Below are 23230 nucleotides of genomic sequence, written 5' to 3'. Positions count from 1 at the left end.
TACTGGTTTTAATTATACAGTTTCTTTTCTTACCTTCCCTGCTTCGAGCCATTATTATTAGTTGGCAGATCACATTAATCATTTCTTGAAGTAGTGCAGGACTCTTCTTAAGGATAAACTGCTGATCTGCAAGATACAACTGGCTGCAATTATGCTGTACTACTTTTGGGAAAAACAATCAGTTTACATGAACAGGATCATTTAATGGCATGGTCTTCACTGCTATTCATTCTTGTATTGTGAAAAATGCCACTTTATTCTCACTGACATATTTAAAAAAACTAGGAAAATGAATGTGCTAAGAGGAAACAAATTTTGTATACCAGCTCCCACACCAAATGAAACAGAATTTATTAGATCCATCTAAAAAGAACAGGATGACATAGACAATTTACCAGTCATATTAAAAATCACATTCTTTAGGTAATCACAGGTTAAAACCAGGATTTTTAATTTTAAGTGAAACACCAGTTTTGCAAAAGCATTATTTGCAATGTATCAACTTTTTTTGAATGCAGTTCTGTGAAATTCTACATACAAACAGTAACTAAGGAAAAGAAAGATTACATCTTTTTCATGACTTTTAAAAACTGGTTATTTTTCTTCTAAAAGGAACTGAAAAATTTGAAGCAAAGCATTTTCCCTGGTTTGTTGCTTTGTGTTTGTTTTTTTTTTTAATTTCCATTAAAATGTAGAACATCTGAGCTTTGCTGGTCAGCCTAGAACTATGGCTTTCATGGATGAAACTTAAGAAATGCATTTAGAAACATTTTGGTTTCAATATTTAAAAGTATTAAAAATTCCAAAACACACACCAAAGCTCACAGGTAACTGATATTTAAAGTTCTAATCTTGTCATCTTTACTTCATAGAGTGGGCTAAAAACCTCCAAAAATAAATACACATGGAAATGCTATAGAGAGCAAGATCTTGGATTTCTTTGCTCTGAAAAGCAAATATACTTCATGTTTAATTTTTTATTCTATTACAAAAATCAAAAACAATTTATCTAAGCTATATTTGCAGCCAAAAGCTTTAAAGAGTAAAATATCAGTATTGCAGGGCTGCCAGGAGAGTGAGGAAATGCTAAGTAAATGCTCTAAAGGGTCGTTAAAGTCGAAAAACTAAGCGGCTTGCATAGAGACTATTGAGCAGAGATCCAATCAACTCTTTATAGGACAAGAATCAAAAGTACTGCAGCATTCAGCAATGTTTGCATCATAATAACAATGCAGCACCTTGCTCTGTTTCCAGTAAAATCCAATTAGGGGAGAAGCCATTACCTTCTTCAAGAACCTCAGGAACTTGCATCCGGGCAAGATGGGTCAACAGCAGAACTCTGGCTTTCAGACTGTAAGGGTAGGTGAGAGGAGGCTCATTCTTCTTTAAGTTTATGCCACCAATTTCTCTGATTAGCTAAAATAAAACAGTTAAACAGCTATTTTATTGCAAAATACAAGCAAATACAGGAGAAGAGTTCACAAGGGAAAAAAAGCATGCTCACAAAAGCAATAGTTTAAGTAACTTTTCCTTGGAAATTTCTGTAGAGATGAACATTAGCCATTTTTATTCAAAACCCAGCTCAAAGTTTAAAAGTGTCTTTTTAAATCTTTTTTCAATGTGCAAAGGGGTGGTTGCAAAGATTTGCATGCAATAAATTTGTCTTATGTAGTATTAAGTAAATTTGTATTGACAGATAAATATTTCTAATATCTGATTTTATTGCCAAGGTTTACTAGATTCCACCATATTTCTAAGGCATTGAACTTAATATGCACAAGCAACAGCATCACCTCGAGACCTTTCCCCCATCTAAGACACAGCAAACTTCCCTAGGAATAATTTCAGGTAAAACAGAGAGGAGGTTTACAAGCCTGAAATCCCTGGTAGGCTGAATATCAAGTACTTTAACTTCTTTATAAACCACACCATCTTGAAAAAAGCACAGTGTTCTTTACTCAGGATGACCTTTCCTGTTCCCCACAGGGCCAAGACCCTCAGTGCAAGGTCTGAGTAACAGTAGCTCAGATAAAGTAGCATTAGTACATGGCCCAGAAGCTTCACTTTTTAAGCTCAAAAATTCCAAAATCTCAAGACAAAAAGAGAACTTTGGGTATCAACAGCTAAGCTACACCAATCAGTCTTTCCCCACACTTGAAAAAAGTCTTTGACCAGTCTTTCCCCACACTTGAAAAAAAGATCTGACTCTGTGCTTATAAGAAACTTGCAAGAAGCTTCTTATGAGCACATCCTGGTGTAACCCTGGATCAAGAGCAGTAAAACTTAAAAAAGAGAATTCTGTGAAAAATTGGAACAATGATCATGGCCCCAAAAGCAGGATACACTAGCAGAAATTATTAGCAATACCCTTCTGTGTTGATGCTTCAGTAAATTGTTCTGCCATAAAGTCAGAAAAAAACACAGATGACACTGAGTACCGGACCTTTAGAAAGGGAACAAAATGTCATAAAATGCAAAGTCATGCATTTGCATGCTAACAAGAACAGCAGCTCGAAGATGGGAACCTGTTAGCTGGAAAACAAAGATGGGGAAATTCTGAAAACTTACTGATCCCCCTCTAGTTGTACTAAACCACCATATAAAACAGCTGTAGAAAAGATTATGCTGAAAGTCATTCCCTGCAGAAATACAGGAACAGTAGTGCCACCAACTAAGGCACTGTTAAGACTTAACACAGAATGCTGTGCACAATTCTAAGCAGATAAAAAATAATGTAAAATTTAGAAATCTATCGGCTGGGAACAGTACCCTGTTCAGTACACAGCAGGAGAAGCAAAATGAGCCTTTTGGAAAAGAGAGGAATGAAAGACAGCAGTTTTTCTAGTTTAGCAAAACAAAGACAAAAAGACGACTAATGGGCTATTGCTTGTGTCTACAGATGCATAAGGATATACACAACAAGAATAGTTCAGACTCCAGAATAGTGATGATAAAAACCAAGGATACAAATTGGTCACAAACAAGACTCCTAATCACTAGAACAGCAAGTTCTGGAACAGCTTCTCAGCAGGATATGGTTACAGAAGGCTTGACTGCTTTTTAAATAATGAATGATTAAATGTAAAAGGCCTTGCAGAATGCCAATGCTGGCAACAGCATGGGTGAAGAACCACTGATCAAGGTCTTTTCCAGCCTTTTGCTCTCATTGCTGAAAACCCCCACTTCACTGCAATTCCATCTTCTACTCAAAGTCCACAACATGATAACGAATTTGTAAAAGAGACAAAGACAATTAAGTAAAAGAAAACAGACTGACTTACATTTAGGTCACATTTAAAACATGAAAACTCAACTGTGTGCATGCAAAGGTTAAATCTGTGAGACTATTTCCCCCTTTTTTTGCCAACTCAAAACATTTTCATTGAAGCATTTTGTATACTATATTTTAAACTTCTTAAATCAAAGTGTTAGTTTCTGATAAATAAGACTTTCTAATACTCTGCTGGTAAAAATTATTTGCCACAGTATGCATTTATGGCATCTCTGATGTCACTGGAAACACTGAATGGAAATGAATATAAAAGGCTACCAGAGGGGAGCAGATATTCATGGAGGAATCTCCATGACATTTAAAGACATTACTAATTCAGACATCAGATAATTTTATTTTACTGGCAATGCACTCAACCAGATTTGTGTTAACAATTTCAAAGAACATCAAATGGTGATCACCTCTTTATGTCAATTCTCAAAAATTTTAAGGATTAACACTCTAATTTCCTATTTACTTTACCCCTCCCTAAAAGTCCAATACACCAGCCTATATACTAAACCAATTCAATTTAAAATAAGCATTAGCATCATTAATGCTACCGTTTCTTTTAAAAAAGTTTAAATCAAGTCTAGCTTCTAACTCCTATTTCTGAAGGGATAAAGTTGCCTCACTACAAAGTTAATGCCTGAAGAACTTGAATTCTGTCAGCTGGTCCCCCAGAAGCATCACCTCCCTCTTCCCTTGAAGGGGTCAGTTAAAACACCTCTGGACATGACTGACCTGAGGTATCTGGATGTTGTCTGCTGGTCTGCTCGTCGCATCTTTGTTGTACTGAGGATCAAATTCAGATGCCCCCGCTAAAACCATGATAAGCCCTGAAAAGATAATTGGAGTCAGACAAAGAAAATGTCAACATCCTAAGCCACCAACTGATTTCTTCAAAACCTTCAGCCATAAAACTTATGTCTGTTCCTCCCCCAACAACCATGAATATCCATGTCCTCTACTTAATGGATCAGTTACTACTCCCACAGGGCAAGGAGGCAGGAATCAATGTCTGGCACAAAACAAAAGAGATGATTCAAGGCTCAGTTTTGCATGGTATGAAGTCCAGCATTTGACACTTAATGTCTTGAAAAGAACATAATTAGACTTCATTAGTTCTAGCAGACATCACTGCACAGCAGTTTGACTACTGCATGCTCACAGAACCATTCCTCTCAGCAGCCCACGTGCCTGCAGCAGTACCACAATGTGTATGGAAGAGGGAGGCAGGAAGGATAAAATTTCAGTTCCATTTTCTGCTCAGTCAGCACGGAAAATTCACCAAAAAAATTACTGTAATTATGACAAAAGCAGTCCAATAAATAATCCTACAAATAAATTGCACAAAGATGATGGACCGCTCTATTCTTAATGTGATTAGGAAAAGTCCATGTTACCACAAAACATTCTGTAGTGTAATTAAAATGAAAGCCCTAGACAACTGGATATTTTAGTCCCATTGTGAGCTTCCTGCTCACAAACACACCAGACCCCTCAGCCACAGACAACTAGAGAGAGCTCACACAATCATTTGCTCCAATTAAAATAACTCTTTTACTCAAGCTTCCTTCCTATATTTTGAGCAAGTGCTCTTATGAGTAAGTCAAATTTATTTTTGCCTACCTGCAGTGCCCAGTGAATTCAGACTAAAAACAATGAGTCAAGTTCCCTGAGCATCAATTTTCATTTCCATGCTCAATTATCTATTCACTTCCTCAGCACAGCATATTGAAGACTTTCAGATGACTATAAATATCTTCCCATTATTTAAAATCAACAACTGAAAATCTCCAAGAAAGGAGATTCTGAAAGTTTGTTTGTCCTGAAGCTTGAAAAAATACCTTAAAACAAGGCAAGTCATGCAGATTTATCTCATCATTTTCCTAGCCTGGTTTGATTACATTTGCTGGCACTGATATACCACACTACAGTGGAATTCACAACCAAGCAAAAGCCTTACCTGGTCACTGTGTGGTTTGTCTAAGCCACCTCAGCTGCACCCCAGTTTTCATTCAGACTGCACAACAGATCTCAGTAGAAAAAACTGACCTGCCTCTGATCCTGGAACTACCTAAAAGTGTCAAGTCCTTAAATAAGGCCACTTAAACCTAGAGTTCACCTTTTAACCAATCTTTGGGAGGGACAAGGCAAGCCTCAAAGCTGAGTTCTGAATGAGATTCAATATGAAACAAATTACTGTTAAAACAAGTCTGAAAAAAGAAAGTGATCTTCCTAAACTTCTAAAGTCTCACCTACTCTCTCTTTTCTCACCTAGCTGGAGATAAGAAAAAGCATAAGACAAAATATATATAAAACAGTCTGAACTAATCTCACACACAAACCCATGTGTCCTGTGAATAAAAGGGTAACATCTTTCCATACTCTTATTCCCTACACCATTTGGATGATCTGCAAAGCATTTCTGCTCTGTAGGACAAGAATGGATCAAGAGCAGATTTCAGCAATTTTCCAGCAAATTTAAAGAAAAAAAAAACAGTGCAATTGAAAGGAGTAAGAAAATATATATTTATGAACCCTTTTTTAGAAGGTTTTGGGTGTTCCTCTATTCTGTTTTTCAATTGCTCTGAGCATGCCATCTGGTTAAATTCAATCTAGAACTAAGTAGTACTGTGCCAATTCTTCAGGCTCATTCCAGCCCCCAAACTGTAAGATACAATTTTGCAGTAACAAAGTGCACCTACAGATTTCCCCAAAAAAATGGTGGGGGGAAGTCCTTTAAAATCTGGGAGTAGACAAGAAAAGGATATTGAAAGCTACAAACAAGTAACAGCATAAAATTGATAGCATTTTTTAAACAGAAATTTAGCTGTCTATTCTAACATCTAAAAACAAGAAATGCTGTTGCATTCTTTATGCATACGAAAATTTTACGAAGCTCCTAAAAATTCCAAAGCCTGTTTTATTACACTAAGAGAAGAAAACACACAGAGGTTGGTTCCTACTGACCACTGAGGGCTACAGGCAGGTCAGCATGTTTTTCCCAACAAACAATACCACTTTTTCTTTCTTTTTTTTTTTTCATGTATAGATAGACATAAATATAGATCTCAATTCCCTCTCCCAGACATTCACTTTTTACAGAGTATTCTTCACCTGCAACAGAATTAAGTTTTAAAAACACTCTAAAGGAACCAGAAGCATTACTTTAAGCTAATTAAGGCCTATAAAATAGAAGTAATTTAATGTCAGCAGACTGACACTACCAGAGGAACACATCTACAGTTCAAGATGCCTTTCACTTACGTTTCATGTCCATGTTCCGGGTTTTATAGACAAAGTATGTATATATTTGAGTTGTCCGAATGAGAATCTGATCTCCACTGTATCGTATTGATCGGTACCACCAGGAACCCTGAAATATTCAACAGGAACAGCTTGATGTCAGCTACAAGGAAGCATCAAAACAGCCATACTGCATGACCTCGTGTCTGTCAACAACCAGGTAACTCAGCCCAACTTATATGATGTATGTTGAGCTGAACTGAATTTCAAAAAGGACAGGGGAACAAAAATCTATTTGCTGACACAAACTTTAAAAGCACACTGATAAATTCATCTGAGAAAATCTAATGTTAAACATTTTTAAATGACCTGTAGCCTAGAGACATTTTCCCCAGCACAAACACCTGCACACATATACACTGCTTGGTTTATTTCTGGTGTTGTTTTAATAAATCCACTAAACAGAAAATTCACTCGATTTACCACTTGCTATATATGATGTGGTAACTCCTTACAGTGCAACTCAGCATTCAAATCTAGTTTAGGCAGGCCAAGACCAAACCAAGAACAAAGAGATTTCTTTCACTATGAGAAAATTTGCAAAACTGTGATTTAAGTCACCTGACCACAAAATGCTTTTCAGAAGAGGAATCTGGAGGTGGCATGGGGCCCTCACTGTAAATTTTCAGAATTAAGCCATACACCTTCAGGTTGACAGAAGAAGAGAAACACTGCGATAATTGCCTAATTAGCATTACACCAGTGATTCAAATTACAGAACTCACTCTACAGTGGTTGTACTCTCTAATATATTTTCAGAAAAATGGTGTGCTGGGTTATAAACTGCAATCTGGTCATTAACTCCTCCCTGTAAGCAAAGCTCATTTAACATAAGAAAACACATTGAAAATACTCCTCTATCTACTGTGAAATTTATTATCAGTGAAGAGCAACAAGCAGTAAAGTAGTTAAGTGACGCTTACTACTATTAGTTTCATAATAGTGAATTCCCCCACTATGGAAAGAATTCTGCAATCTACTTAATTATTTGGGAAATACTCAAGGAGTGGCTCCAACAATTTTTTTAATAAATTAGGTTTGATTCATCCGTGAATAGATGAATGCTGGCACAGTATATTACACAGCTTTCTACAATGTTTTTCTGTATAAAAATTAATTATAATCTCACAGCTATCAAATATTTGTACAAGTACGGGTATTGGAAGAAAAATGCACCTAGCCAGTCCAAACCTACATGAAAAAGGCTGCCCTAACTGTTTCTGCAGATACAGCTCCTGTCTCTTGCCTCATGTACAGGACATTATTTAGGTCAGAGGAAGTCTGGAAAGACCTACTTATCATTATTGTCCTTTTTCATTAATCTGGATTCAAAAGGTGGAAGTAGCCTTACTTTATTTTAGATGCCCATCAAACATAGGATGACTACACTGCAGTTAAGTTTGCCTTTTTTATTGATTCATGAAAGAGAAACAGGCCCATTAAAGGCATGAACTATCTTGTATGTCTACTTTCAAATTAAATAATAAAATAACATGCTCCATAAAAATGACTATTCCTCTTCACTACTTATAAAAGAAATTTACAGTGACAAGTCTGAACATACAAGTCTACATCTGGTATGGGGCAAGAAGGGGCAAAAAATTTTTTCTGTGCTCAGAATATTTGTCTGCACCAACAGCAAGGTTATTTCCTTTCACTTGAGCTATGATAAACCTGGTGTAAGTCACTAAAAGTATCTGTATACAAAAAAGCATCAATTGAATCCTAAAAGGAAAGGCATGAAAAATTTTTGCATCCTTGATTTTAGACTTTTTATTCAACCATTTGTTGAAACCAGCACATTTAATCTCCTAAACTAAATTTCCAATTGCACAGAAAGACTCAAAGGGAAGAAATAATGTCTCTCTTGAGTCTCTGCACACACTGATGCAAGCAGCTGCTAAGACCTCAGGACACTTTTTCAAATTAAAATCTTCTTTTCGAGAACATGAGGGCCTTTTGGTGTCAGTTTTCTAAGTCTTGCTTCATGCCACACTCCAAATGCACAATCACTGGGTAAGAAAAATTGTTTAAAAGCAATACTTTAGGGCAAACCCAAGCCCTGAAATAACACTCACCTACCAATCGATTCCTCACACAATGCAATGTCAAGGGCAGACATCTCATGGTGTACAGAAGATCAATAAAAACTGAAGTTATTTAAACAAAGGCAGGCAGGAAAAACCAAATCAACCACCTGCTCCACCTGCAGTAATCATTCTAGAACCACAAGCTAGAGACATCTCAGTCTTTACTGTAACACCACTGAATACCCTCTTGAGCTCATCACCTCAAAAATTTTCTTGAGAAAGAAGCTACAAGACAAATTACATAACAATTCTTCTGATAGCCAATATTTTCCCTGGAGTCTCCTCTCTATCATGGCACTGCATTTTTCTGGAAACTCTACAGCAGCTACACTTTTTTCACAATCAAACACCACCTTTCAAAAAACAGCTCACTTGCATTCTCTGTGAAAGCTAAGAATGAGAACTCTAAGACAGCCTTTTTTACAACTTGGTTACAGAGAGTAGAATATCAGATACTACTTACCACAACAACTGGAAGAATAACCATAAATGCTAATCCATATACAAACAACACCTACAGAAAAAATACAAAACATACTGTATTAGATACTGTGCCTACTTAATACCACTCTTATTGAATCTTCATTTTAAAATAGTCAAGTACTACTACAAGCTTATTGCATATTAGTGTAATTATTTCTGAAAAGCAACTTACAAGTAATATAACTAGGTATGGCTTAAATAAGGAGTGTCAGTTTAATGTGATTCACATATGAATCAGTTTAAATGATTCACACACTGTCACAGGTCAGTTTCTTTAATAAATAAAAAGTTGGCAGCAAGACTATGGTGCAGTGGACAGATGATCAAAAGAAATCAAGTGGTTAAGGAAAACACCTTGCAGAAACAAATACAACAGAAAGAACATTTAGATCCTGTGTGATTGGAGCATCACTAGCAAATCAAATGCAACTAGAGAAATCCAGCACGCAGCTCTAACTGTGTTTCCTTGCAAGAGTGATCTCACACTTTGTAGCAAGGATGACCACAGTACAACCTCTTTGTCATTGGAATGAGATGCATCCAAACATACTCATACTTCACTCTCAAAGGTTAGATTTAAGCTACTCTAACACTCACAGCTCCTGAAATTTGCTTCGAAGATGTGCACTTGGACCAAAGTATTAATGTGTTTTGACTGAAAATGTGCAGTATTAAGCTTTTTTTTTTTTCAAAAACACTTGAAAGTTCACCTTAAAATCTTGAGCTAAGTAAGCTGACTCACCAGAATTGAATTTTTCTGATCCACAATCCAAGCTGGCAAAGCTATACCGAAGCTTGTAGCTGTAGGATGAAAGAAAATAAGTTCACTAGAAAATACTGAGAAACATTTTTGAAGTCACATTATGTCTAACAAAAAAAACAAAAACCACCAACCCACAAAAAACCCACTCATGTTTATTACTTCAATAAGCAAAATTTTAACAAATACAGCAAAATCAAGCAACAAATTAGAAATACGCCAAGTATGCAATAACAGGACTTAAATCCAACACCTGAAATACCAAGTATTTTAGCTTAACATATTGCAGTGAAATAGATAGGCAAGATTTATTTACACATATATAAAAAATTGGAAGATTTGTGAGTTTTGCATTGCAGAGTTTTCAGCAGTTTAAATACATATAGTTAAATAAGTAAATGAACTGCAAGAAAATGGTCTGAGCTAATTACTTCTATGGGTAGTTCTACTGGCTTGTCCCTCTAAGAAAATGTTCTAAACTGTAAACACAAACCCTCTGTCAGCTCAAATTTCTGTGATTGGTAAGATAGTGTAGGGGGATACAGTATGGCTAAATGAAGGTGGTAGAGAATGTAATCTTATCCCCTAAAGAGTTGCAGCTGAGCCAATTACTAAAGACTAGGAGCAGGCCTGATGTTAACAGGCCACAGCTGTAGCAAATAACAAGAGTGTTATAAAAGAGTGGGTTGGTTGGTTGATGGGAACTGGAGTCAGTTGCTGCTGCAAGGACAAGGAAGAGTCAGTGCCTGGAGGAGCTGCCTACAAAAAGCATCAAGAAGGTACAAAACTCTAGTGATATGGGACCCTTGCAATGTAGTGACAATAGAACTCTTGCACTATAATGACAACAAGAAAGAAAGAGGAATGCTCTTCAATTCAAAAGAACTTGGGCTACAGAAAACAGAAGATATGATTCTCTAACATCTCCAGTATACAGATCTGAATAGAGAGTAGCACAAAATAGCTTTTCAGACACATAATAAATTAAATTCTGCAAACATTATCTATCCCAATTCTAAGAGTTCCATGAAACCAGTGGGGGAAAGAAAAGTAAGTAGGACTTTATACACTTCTAGAACCTGCTTAAAAGAAAAACATGTTTTCTTTAATACTACCAGTTATCCATGAGGAGCAATGCCTCAAATAAGGATGGGCTAGGATCTCTCTGGTTAGGCACTACACTGATGCCACCTCCAACAGACTGTGACAGCCATCAATTCAGATAAACAGTTGTTACCCACAAGCCTAATGTGACCTCTCTAAGCTGAAAATTACTATTCCTTGAGTCTCCAATCAAACATCTGACAAGCCTGACCACACCTCAGCCTTAGGAGTTCAACCAGATGACACCCAGTGAATTTACCACATTAAGTTACAGGAAATGCCTTGCCCTGGAGAAGGAAGATCTCCAGACTCTAATCTGTTAATGATTATGGATTTTTAGAAAAATCTACTAAAAATCTGTGTTTTACTGAGGGAGTAAATTTCCGTTTATTACAATATTTTTGACCTTTAGGACTGTAGCCTTAAATTGTGCCAGGAACAGAAGCAGTTCAGTAAAAAGTTCTTTCTCTTCTGGTCTGAGAGTCTACTTGCCCTCCACTCATGCCCACTGAGCTGAAGCACCCACAAAGACCAGAGGGAAATAGGCTTTAATCTTAAGGCACTTTTAGTAGACTGTCTTTGTACTCTTCAGATCTCCCTCACCTGCTTGTAAACACTCTTTGAGTGATTTTGCATTTACTTTTAGTAAAGCAGCAAGGCATGCAAATAGAAAAGCCCTTGTTTGCCTGCCTCTGGCCTCACACTGCCTCAGCTGGATAGAGAGGAATGCTCTCCCTGGGATGTACCACATTGAACTTGGCTGGGCATGTCTAACCCCAGACGTGCTTCATCTCAGCCCAGAAAATCCCTCCATGAGGGACTGTATCCATCCTTTGTCTGTACAGAACGAGAAGACTAGAGTACATAGCTTGGGTACATGTTTTACACCACAGATCTGTAAATATAGAGAAGAAGAATTTAAGTAAATTAGAAAGTGTCTCACATTTTAATGTGGAACAAGGTTAGAGAATAGAGAGAGAAAAGTTCAGGGACTTCTCCCACTCTTCAGATGTCTCAAACAATAACGAGAGGTCTAGAAATAAAGCAGAGAATTCTACTTCCACTGAAGTCTGAGGTAGAGTTTTCAGAAGAGCAGGAGGCTTAATGCTCACAGTACGAGCTGCTACCCTGCCAAAAAATCATTTCATTTTGCCCTTTGGGAATCCAAAGTCTCTTAGGTTTGTGAATACAATCACTAAGCCAACCAAGGATGTTTGTGCCTTCTCAAGTTTTGGCAGAGTTTTCTTTTGACGTCACAGCTTCAGGCCCTTTTAAGGACACTGACACAACTGCCTAACTTCAAATCTTATGCCTTGTCAATACTAAGTGAGTAGCTTATGGATGTGAAAAACAATTTAGCATCCACAAAGGTCCTAGCAAAGCTATTAAAATTTATAGCACCATTTTGCTGATATTGTGACAGCATTTCTGAAGAAAGACTTTATCTGTATTTTGTAGCAAGAGGGATAGAGACTTCTTACTTGCCAAACAAAGGAAGCAGTAGAAGCTGGGAGCTGATAGAAATCTGTTATGCTATAAAACACAGTGACTGAAGAAGCCAATTCACCTTCTTAGTCCATTAGAAATTAGCCTTTGTCAGACTGTGATATATATAGTTGGTAAAGATGTCTTTTTGAAGGAAGAGGAAGATTTTTATGTCTTTGAAACACCAGTTCAAGGGCTAGGGTTGGCTTTTTTAACTTATAAATTAATGTCCTATGTTGGGTGAATATAATTCAGAAAAAGAATTTACAGCACAGATGACAGAGTACCCTCATAGCATCCTGTAACTTCAGAATTAAGTTACAAATTCCATTTATTATTTCCAGTCTGGCTGTAACTCATTCTACACAGATATGTTGAATAACTTGCCTTAACAAATGGCAGATTTCCATTTTGCCTGCAATGAGTATCAGCTAGAAATAGGCAACATTTTTCCTTAGTAGGCCACTTAAGCAATCACAAAGGTGTTTTACAAGCAATTCACACAACTGCAAAGAGGGAAAAACTATTCAATTTCAGTCTTAAATCCATTTTGTTTGGATGACCTGCTGTAAAACTTTAACACACCATCACCAGGATTATTTTCATGTAGCAACCTGCCCAGAAACAATAACCCCATGTGCGTCATTTTAAAGTGTGTTTACTGCAAGTTGTTAATTTTTCAATACACATCTCTAGTATTTATGATTAAATACCAAGAAATGTTTAAAATCAACAAGTTTCTGATAAGCAGTATTCTATTTTTTGCTTATACCTCCGTTAATATTGGCAAGTCTCCCTAGATACTTTACTGAAGCTGACTAAAACAATTCTTCTCTTTTTACCATAATAAAAAGTTCAAGAAGTATAAAGCAAACTTTCTTGCCTTTCCCTGCCACCCCCCCCAGAGCCAGTTTCACAAAGAATTGGTCAGATGTGTTGCTTTAATCACAGAAGAAAGTTTTCATATAAAGCTCTAACTGCTTCTTGACTGATCATATATTACACATCTCGATGTGCAGTGATTACAGAACCTCTGTCATTAATAATTGTTACCTTGTGGTCCATCTGGATTACCAAATTCTTCCCAGTTTTTTCGTGACTCTTCATCAGTTAAGCTAGTTACAAGAAGAGATATTAAGTTAATACAGAAGACATTTCTCTAAACTGTTAACAAACAGAAACTTTAAATTTGGCAGTCACATTATCCTTTGGAGGTGGTTTGGAAAGCTACAAAGCTTCTGGTAATTTTTTTTTTTTGTATGAAATCTAATAGGAAACAACACTGCTGTACTCCTCCTTGATACACAAGCAAATTCTTTAAGAACTCTGACAGGAAATCAGACACAGAAGATGCCCATGCAGGAGATGGCACAATCACATCTCCCTTTCATGACAGTGAGTGCATACCCATCAGCATACAATATTTCTTGATGCCACGTTACAGCACAGAAAATTTTGAACAAAAGAGGTTGAAATTTATCTTATTTTTTGGAAGGAGGTAAATAAAAAAGATTGATCAGAAGTAGTCCATATGGGCCTTTATCTTATTCTAGACCTTTAGCCTTTGACAGCCTGTGTTTCATTGTTGTTGGGTTTTTTCCCTGGAACTACCAAGTTTTATAATTTACTACTCTCTCATTAAATAAGACACCACCTCCTAAATGTTACAGTTTCTGTATCTGTTCAGTAATGACAGTTTTTTGGCAATTGTGACAGTTTTTTGGCAATTGACAGAATCCCTGTTACTAGAAGGAAGAATACTGCTTTAGAAAACAGAGTACCTGGCTTTCACTGTATGAAAGATTTTATCTCATATTACAAACCCAGTGAAGAAGTCAGGCCTCCCCTGATCACTTCAAAGTCTCCCATTTGTTGCCAAGCAGACTCGCCAAATGAGCAGCTTTTATAGTCTTTCAAGACATCATGGCTAAGGAACTTCACCATTATTTACCTCATAATATACCTCTGCACAGCCCATGCACCAGTGTTTGAAGTATCAAACTGTAGCACCAAGTGTTTGAGGACTGGCTTGCAAAGCAAATAATTTACGTGTTTCAGGAGTTCAAAAAGGCACACCAGAATTTCCAACTGAAGAGAGTTTCAAAGTGATACAAATGTGTTTAAGCAAAAAGTATCATTTCCAAACTGCTCAAGTGAGCATGGTGTTGGTTCTCCTTCCCACCTCTTCCCAAACAGGAATCTCCATCAGTAAGGTTAACCACATACACAACTGACTTCAAGGCAGAAATCACCACTTGCTAGGCTCCCTGATGATGTGACTGACCCAATAAACCCCAGTAACTGAAGAAGTCTCAGAGGAAATGGGCAAGAGTGACATGTTGTGACCACAGTGACTCAGCACAGCTGCTGCAGACTCCACTTCAGCACAAAGGGGGCATGAAGGTGGCCTTTGTTTTACATAAAGAAACCCATCAACAGATGAAGGGATCAACTAGTGGCATAAACATTTCTCTTTGAGTGCATAAAAAGCTATGCATGTCTCAAGTTTGAGACATCAGCATGGGGGGAGTAAATACCTGGCTCAGTCCACCAGAGTATAAAAACCAGACAACTTGAATTCTGTAGAGAACAATGGGCTCCAGCTGGCTTCAAGCCACACATGCCTTCCCATCAGCATCCTGAAGTGAGTGCATTAGAGACACCAGTAATGGGAATCCCACTGGTATTGTGATTGAACTGTGTATTGAAATGCCTGTATATTTTGATTTCCTTTATACCGAATTCTTATATTAGACATCTCTCAGGCACTAAATAAATAAAAATGCTGTAAGAGATAAGACCAAAAAATACTCTAGAGGAAAAGCAGATTCAAGGACTCAGCTTTTAAGAACTATACAGGAATTATCAAACAGTCACCAAGTAAAAAATCAGGACTGCATGGCAAGCATAACTGGAAAGGGATAGGGGCAAGCTGAGAGAAAACAGATTCAGAATGAAAACATCCTTTTCACTGGATGGAACAGTAAAGTACTGTCTTTCTTTGGCTTTACCAGCAGGTGAAATGAACAGTAAATATATTTTCTAAGCATCACTTCAAAACTGCTGTAAAAGAGTCAGTTAGTTAAAAACAACAACACCCATTTTGCTCTTTGTCATCTTTAAGATTTAATATGTGTTCTACTGGAAACACTTTTCCTAGCTGACATGAAAGTTAACACAAAGAACTAACACCTTACAGTATTCTGACAGGTTCAAAACAAATTATCCTTCCTAACTCGTACAAAGCAAACACTCACTGCAGGAAGACACATTTTGACTTCTGTTACATATCTGAACACATTTCTTCCTGCCTGCTTGCACCCTCCTTGTTCTTACTGTAAAGGCTGTTCTGCCCATAATATTATGATTCCCTTTTTTTCATAGGCAAAAAAGAAACTTACGCTGCATAGGCCTTAGCAATCCTCATGAACATAACTTCATCTCCTCCTTTATCTGGATGGTATTTTAGGGATAGTGCACGGTACTGTTTCTTTATTTCTGATATACTTGCTCCCTACAAAAGGAAAGGTTTGCATTTATTAATAAATACCTTAAATAAAATTCATTCTTTATACATAATCCTAATATACATTGCATAGTATTTTTCTGAACCAGTCACTGAAGAATTATATTGTAACATAGGATCATGAAACTGTTTCATTAAAACATTATTATTTTTCTGATAAAATTCTTACAACCATTATGTTTTCAAATGAAGACAGAAGTTCAGAGTCTAACTAAAACACACTCAGATGACTGAATACTGGGTTTTATCCAGATTATTTTGCTTGTCCATCCATGGGAAAAACAAAAAAGGAAGGATTTCATATCTGTTTGGTGAATCTTAAACATATTCATGAATACAAGGAACTCTCATTTGCAATATTCTTCTATTTAAGCATAGTTCACAGATCAAGTATGATGGTTCACTTGCAGCTTGCATGCAGAAATAAATCTGTTAGTCACCAGGAAAAGCAGATTTCCCTGCCACTTAAAAAGACTTTGACTAGAATCATCCTACCCATAAATTATTTCAAACTTCTTGAACAAAGGGAATACATTACCTATACCTGAGAAAGATTGATTTTTATTCTACTCTTTGTGTTGTCAAATGCCACCAACACAATCCCTTGTGCATTAACCTCCAGCTTGGACTATGAACTTCACTACTCAAGACAGCCCAACAAAACTTTATAGTAAGTTCAGCTTAAGTTTTTCTATATGTTATCTGCTAAGTTTTTCACAACAATTACCACAAGACTTTTCAGTATTTTGTGCCACAGAAGCCTAGCATGCTGACCTTAACTGCATAATAAACACACAAGAATTTATTCACAGATGATGGTACTGTTTCAATAAATTTAAACCAGAAATGAAACTACCCTAAGGCCTCACTTGCTGTTACTTTATCTCACTTTATACAGTCTGCCATATTCTTACACTATTTTTCAACAGCATGCCTGATTTAATGCACAGGATGAATTTACTCCATTATAAATTAGACTTCAACTAAAACCTGATGTTTCAAGACTAGAGAAAGAATGCCAGATAGGAAGAAGAAGCTAAAAAGTAGGGGAAGAACAAAGGGAAGGAAAAAAAAACCCAAGCTGTTTGAGATGTGTTTTCATGGCTCACATGAATGCTCTCTGTTAGAAAAAAAACTAATTTTTTTCTTTCTGACCCAGAAGGTGCACAAAATCCCAGAAAAGTTGACAAGTTTTTCATCTACAATAAATTCTTACTCCTCATTTTCAAAAGCTAGGCTACAGAGGTTAGGCCTGACTTACAGAAAAGCTTAGTAGCTTTGGACAGCTGGTGTCAGTCTGCTTGGAACACAGAGTGTGCCTGTATATAATCCCTTTTGATATTCATCTTTATGCCTTGGATCCCAGCTTTGAAACTGCAGTACAGATACTCATTAAATAAAAAAATTAATATTTGAGCACCTTATGTGTTAGTGAATTCCAGTGGCATGCTTCAAAAAGAGCTATTCTATGTTCAAAACCCAGTGCTGATATTGCATATAAAATGTGGTGTAAGTACATTATCTGGACTTTGTTGGTGCTGTGGTTCTTCTCAGGAAATAAAAGCCTCTTGTTATAAATTGATATGCTAACATGAAAAATAATCTTGACTAGCGTATGAATGCAAAGAAGTGAATTACTGTGCATCAAAACTTTGAAGTGCTTCCATCTGCAATCATTTTAATTTTTTTAAAGTTTAGGGGGAGGGGGTTGTGGTGTTTTAAGGTTTTTTTTAATAACAATAACAGTTCCATTATCTAACTACACTTCAGCATCTGTATCACTTCATCAGCAGGACCAGCTACAACTCTCTGAGTTCCATTTGAATGGTAACAGAAGAAATCTGTTCATTTCTCACATAGTCTGGACTGAAAATCTTTCAAGAGATTTAATAGAAATTGCTTGATAGCAAGGAACAGGCTCAGATTTTGAACTCTTTTCTTGAGCCCTACTTCAACTATCTATCTTCACAACCATCTTTTCATCCCCCTCTCAAAATCTCTGGCTCTCATTCAGCTTGTCCTTATGAGAACATGCTCCATCCCTCAGTCCTTAAGGCTGATTCCAGAATTGGTTTCTTTGCCTGGGTAAGTTGCACACGTCTTGAGCACGTGTACAAATTTTTATCAATAAACACAAATCTGTAATTCACTACATGCATTCCTTTCTTTCCCTCCTGGGTTGTTTCTTGTATAAATTTCAGAAGGATAACAAAGGAAAATACTCTGATGACCTAATCCCTAGCCTGATTTCTTTAATCAAAGTTAACCCAATTATATGAACATTTAAACTGCATGGGTCCAACAGATACCATTTAACAGTAAAAACCTCTATTGCTCCTTCCCGTGCATCAGTGGGAGAACACAAGTCAGCAGCAGTGAGTTGAGCAGTGGCTGAATTGCAGTAACTTGGCTCCAGACATGACAGGCAGGTGTTCTACCTGTCCAGCTAGAAATAGGCTACAGACTTCTCACCTGCTATAAATGGCTTTCTTAGCACAAGGTGCTGCTTTTCTCTGCTGACAAGTCAACGTCATTTAAAGGCAAGAGATGTATTTGCTAAAGTTCACATACATATTAAGCTCTCACCCTAACAATATGCATCACATTTAATCAAAACAGGTACATTCAAAGCTCATTCACGTTCTTGTGCTGAGCTGATCTACAGTGTATTTCTTCAGACTTGAGAGTGAAACATACCTCAGACTCCAGAACTGGAAAGATGACTCTACTGTTATTCAAAAGAGGAGACTTGGATCAGGAAATAATTAACATAAGCAGACAATCTGCTCAAGGTATTGTGGTTAAGATGAAAAGTTTAAAAGAAGTTCAGAAAGTCTATCCTTGGGATATGTAATTTTTGCATCCATTTTGAATCAGTCCTTCAGTATAAACAAAGCACTGCATCTATTTTCTAGATAGACACTATATCTTTTTTTTTCATCCCAGTTCAATTTCAATAAACCTATTGGCTGGGATCACTATTTAGAATTTGTTGTTTGCATTCACAGATACAACCAAAATTCAAGTTAGCCTGCACTACATCAAAATGTGCATCACCAACACCCTTCAGTGAAACCTCTCATTTACAAATATTGCTCTGTAGAGAAACTGTAAATCAAATGAATTCACATTCTTGTTTATACAGTTACTTCAGCATCCCTAAAAGTTCCTATTCAGAAGATTTACACAGGGCATACAAAACAGATTTTTTTTTTGTTATTTTCCTGTACACAGAGAGGAAAACAACATCAGAATAGGATTTTAAAACACCCGCCTCACTACATTTTGAAGGCACTAGATATAAAAGTTATAAATTGGTACAGATATAGGCAAAAAACACATAACAACTGACTATAACATGCAGCAGTAACTTTCACATGCCAAAAAAGAACAAAACCACTAGATAGATTCACTAAACTTCCTTTGTTTGAAAAAACAAGTCCAAGATTAACATCTACACACAGCATATACAGTTACAGTAGTACAGAGTAGTGAAAGATGTTATTACTTACAGGATCCAAATGTAACACTTCATAAGGGTTGTATTCTTGATACTCTCTGTCTGTTTTGGAAACTTTGTATGCAAGGAACAAAAATAATGCCCAGCCAGCAAGGAGGACTATTTTCCTGTTTGGAAGAAAAAGAATTTTTTAAATACACAAATCCACTAGCTCTAGCACCATTCTAATAACACTGAAACATCTTGTATCACTCTTCAAGAAATAGTATAGTATTAAAACAGCAAGAAACACTAAAGCAGGTGTTAGTATTTCAGTTTTAATACCACTTTTTCTCCTAGCTTTTAAAAAGGACAATCCACTACCACAAAGTCTGCATTTTTTAACTGTCTTTCCTCAGCAGGTATACACTATTATTTCTGATTTTTAAAGGATGTCTAGGATCTAGAAAATCAATTAAAATCAATGTGTTAAAAGAAACAAAAAAAACAAAACACAAAAAGCTGACACAGGTGCATAACAGACAGCAAAACATTTTGAGGATGGGCATAACAAGGAACTGATAAAGGGTCCACCTTCAAACATACAAAGTTATTATTCTTTTATATTTAAGTATATATGTTCACATACTAAATATTTAAATCAAAAGATTGGACTAGCACTACTAATTTCAATGAGGGAGAATAATTTTTTTGAACAAATAAAAGCATTGTTTACTTTTTTCTACAGCTGAGACTCACTGGTCTCATTCCTCAGGTATTTTATACAGAACAAAAAGTATGCACCTAAACTTCAAACCCTACTAGACAATAATGATTACCTATTAATTATTGAAATATTGCAGATTGCAAATGTCTCTTTAGTGATGCAAAAGTAACAAATCCCTGCTTTGATTACAAACCAGTGCATTTCTATATAAAACAAGGTAAGAATTGCTTAATGGGAAGCCATGCAAATGAAACGTACGTACTTCACTGTAGGAATGATGTTCTGCTGTGGCTTCAGCAGTCGCAAGCGGTACCACAAACACCTTCCATACACATTCCTTATATTCTTTAATCGGATTTGCTCTGTGAAAATAGAGAGATTGTGATTAACCAAGCTGGCAACATACAGAACAGCAAACATGCCCACCTCACCCCAAACAGGCAGTACAAGGTCATTTGGAGGACTAACATAAGGTCCAGCATTACCAGAGGAAAGAATGCTTTCTATCCATTAAGTGATGCTGTACATGCATAAACATAAGAAGTTGGTCAGATTACTCTCTCTACCTAAAAGAAAACTGTTCCATTTCCTATATGCCACATAGTAACCATAACATGTGAACCCAACCTTTGCCTAATGTGCACCAGTAACTTTGCTTCTGCCACTCAACACCTAAAGTTTCCCTTTTCAGTATGTCTGCTATGGCATGCAGGAAAAACAAACAGAATGCAACCCACAGGAAAACTGGTGTTTGTATACAAATAAAGAGTACAGCAGGAACAACAGCAAGTTGTGGATAAATCAGATCTTTTTTGCTTTGCCTTTGTCTGACAAAAGGAGCTTCCTTTTTACACAAGTGAATTTACCATGCCACTGCCCTGCAATATCATGCAAGACCCTGATCACACTGCAGTGAACACCTCACACATTCCTCAAAGTGAAGCTCTGCAGTGAAATATGAATTGTACTTTCTCTGGATCTTAGCTCTGGAATCCATATTCTGTCAGGGAAAAAAGTTCAGAGTTTTAAAAGCAGACAATCAGAGTTCTCTTGTTTCTTCTCAGTCCAGATCATGGCTTCCCATTACAGTGTAAGAGCACTTCAGACAACATGTTTTGATATGGGATTACAGGGAGACAAGTGTGTGTGGGGTGGCAGGAAATGCTTTTCCTCCAGTCAAAACCACTTCTTGCTCGATGGTAAAATCCTTCACAATAGTGAATCTCTCCTACAGTTTTAGGAATAGGTATTCAAGAGACTTGCAAAGCAAAGGCATAATGCATCCGTGGGGCTTTTGAGTTAATCTCACTAACACTACTCCATGCATCAAGGTACTGTTAAAGCACCCCCCTCACAAGAGGATGGAGACTGCCACTTCATTCCTGTAAATAATCTGGGAAAGCATCCCGTGCTTGCCTTATTTCCCTCCATATTGTTCTCAATGCACACAAAGATCCTGAGATTCACAAGCAGATTTTCCCCAACACAATTCTTAGTCACAAGGGTTCTCACAAGTGCATACTGTAGTAACTTAAATAATGTATGTGAATGTCCAGCCAAAACTACATCTTAACACACTTTTCAAGTTCAGGAAATATAACTAGTACTGATACAAAAGAAAATCTGAGTGCCATCTCTTTCATAACTTTATCAGAGGCCTTACAGAAGTTTAGGTAGATTACATAGGTTGGTCTTTCCTTGTTGACTGCTGCAGTCCCTTTTGTATTCTGGGCATCAAAACAGGTAGAGTGTTAAAAGTAAACAACTGACTTCTCCTGATCAGAACTTATGCAAACCTTTTGAATATCCAGTTCTTTAAGCCTGAGGCATTTGCTTCTTCTGCATGGGTAACGCAGACCACACAGTTCTCGGGTAAACAGAACACTAACAGGTTGGAAAGGGTGGAGAAGACCTCAGGAGATCACCTAATAAAAACCCTGCTGCTCAGAGGAGAGTCAAAAAAGCAGCTGCTCAAGGTCTGGCTGTAGGCATTTGGAGGGGCTTCAAAGACAGAGCGCACTGTGCCTCTGAACAACATATTGTACAGTCTGACCATCCTCATGTGGCAAAAATTTCTCATATCTGTCTCAACCTCTGCTCTGATTTACTAATCGCACAATGGGTGAGGACACAGGATATACAGACACAGAAGAAAGCTAATTACAGGTTGGATTTCCAATTTTCAGAGATTACATTCAACTTGGTTTACAATTCAGCCATGCCTGGCTTAAGTTTGGATTTGAAGTTCGCCTATCTTACATACCTGTTTCCAAAGAAACAGGAGGATACACCCAATCTTCAGGAATGTTTGACAATTGATCGCTACCTAAACCTAATAATTTTGTTCCAGGTTCTGGAGGTTCCAAAAAGTGCTTTAAAAAACTACAAAGCAAAACAAAACAAAACAAAAAAAAAACCTAAGGGGAGGTTATTTTCCATCCTTCTAAGAAAAAAGAGAAGATTGCACATTTATTGTTATTGGACACAGGCAATTTTAGAAGAGAGAGAACAGAAAAGAGGTACAGCTGGCAATTATACTGAGAAGTTTTAATCCCCAGAATCTTGTTTCAGCTGCAACAAACAAAGGTCAGTTTCAGGAAAAAAAATACCACAAATAAGACTACTGGCGTCAGTATTTATATCTAAAGCATATAAAAGTTTCAAAGTATCAGTCAATTTTTATGACAGCCAAAAGCAAGCAAAAAGCTAATATCAGAATCAACAGAAGCCACCAGACTTCCATTATGCTACCCCAAACTGCAGGAAAGGACAGAAATACGTCCTAGCCTCCTGTGTTCTTTCTACCTCCAGGTTACTACAAAAAGCAAAGTCACATAGTCCAGAATACAGTTCCAGTGGACTCTGTCAGGAAAAGAAATAGGAGGAGGTGCACATGAAATATTCTGCCACCCAGGTGCAGACAATTCATCCAAAGGAGAATGGTTTTGAAAGAAAATTACTTCTTTCAGCAGGAACACAGAGCGACAGAGTTCTGCAGCCCTAGGAAATGCCAAGATCACTTTAAAGCCAGAC

At 37.0% G+C, this 23230-nt stretch overlaps 1 protein-coding gene across 1 annotated transcript in view; it reads right to left on the bottom strand.

Moving 5' to 3' along the window:
- Nucleotides 1-23230, bottom strand: part of SEC63 (SEC63 homolog, protein translocation regulator) — a 53327-nt gene that overhangs the window by 19073 nt on the left and 11024 nt on the right. The window contains exons 2-11 of the mRNA XM_059468169.1: nucleotides 20460-20559; nucleotides 19544-19658; nucleotides 15907-16019; nucleotides 13559-13620; nucleotides 9899-9957; nucleotides 9137-9187; nucleotides 6545-6653; nucleotides 4016-4110; nucleotides 1284-1416; nucleotides 34-126 (exon numbers count right to left, since the gene is read on the bottom strand). Of these exons, the coding sequence (XP_059324152.1) occupies nucleotides 34-126; nucleotides 1284-1416; nucleotides 4016-4110; nucleotides 6545-6653; nucleotides 9137-9187; nucleotides 9899-9957; nucleotides 13559-13620; nucleotides 15907-16019; nucleotides 19544-19658; nucleotides 20460-20559 (930 nt within the window). The remainder of the gene's footprint in view (nucleotides 1-33; nucleotides 127-1283; nucleotides 1417-4015; nucleotides 4111-6544; nucleotides 6654-9136; nucleotides 9188-9898; nucleotides 9958-13558; nucleotides 13621-15906; nucleotides 16020-19543; nucleotides 19659-20459; nucleotides 20560-23230) is intronic.

Source organism: Ammospiza nelsoni, chromosome 3, assembly GCF_027579445.1.
Source record: "Ammospiza nelsoni isolate bAmmNel1 chromosome 3, bAmmNel1.pri, whole genome shotgun sequence".
NCBI lineage: Eukaryota > Metazoa > Chordata > Aves > Passeriformes > Passerellidae > Ammospiza > Ammospiza nelsoni.
The sequence above is the reverse complement of the archived record's forward strand: the minus strand, read 5'-3'. Positions and strand labels throughout refer to the sequence as shown.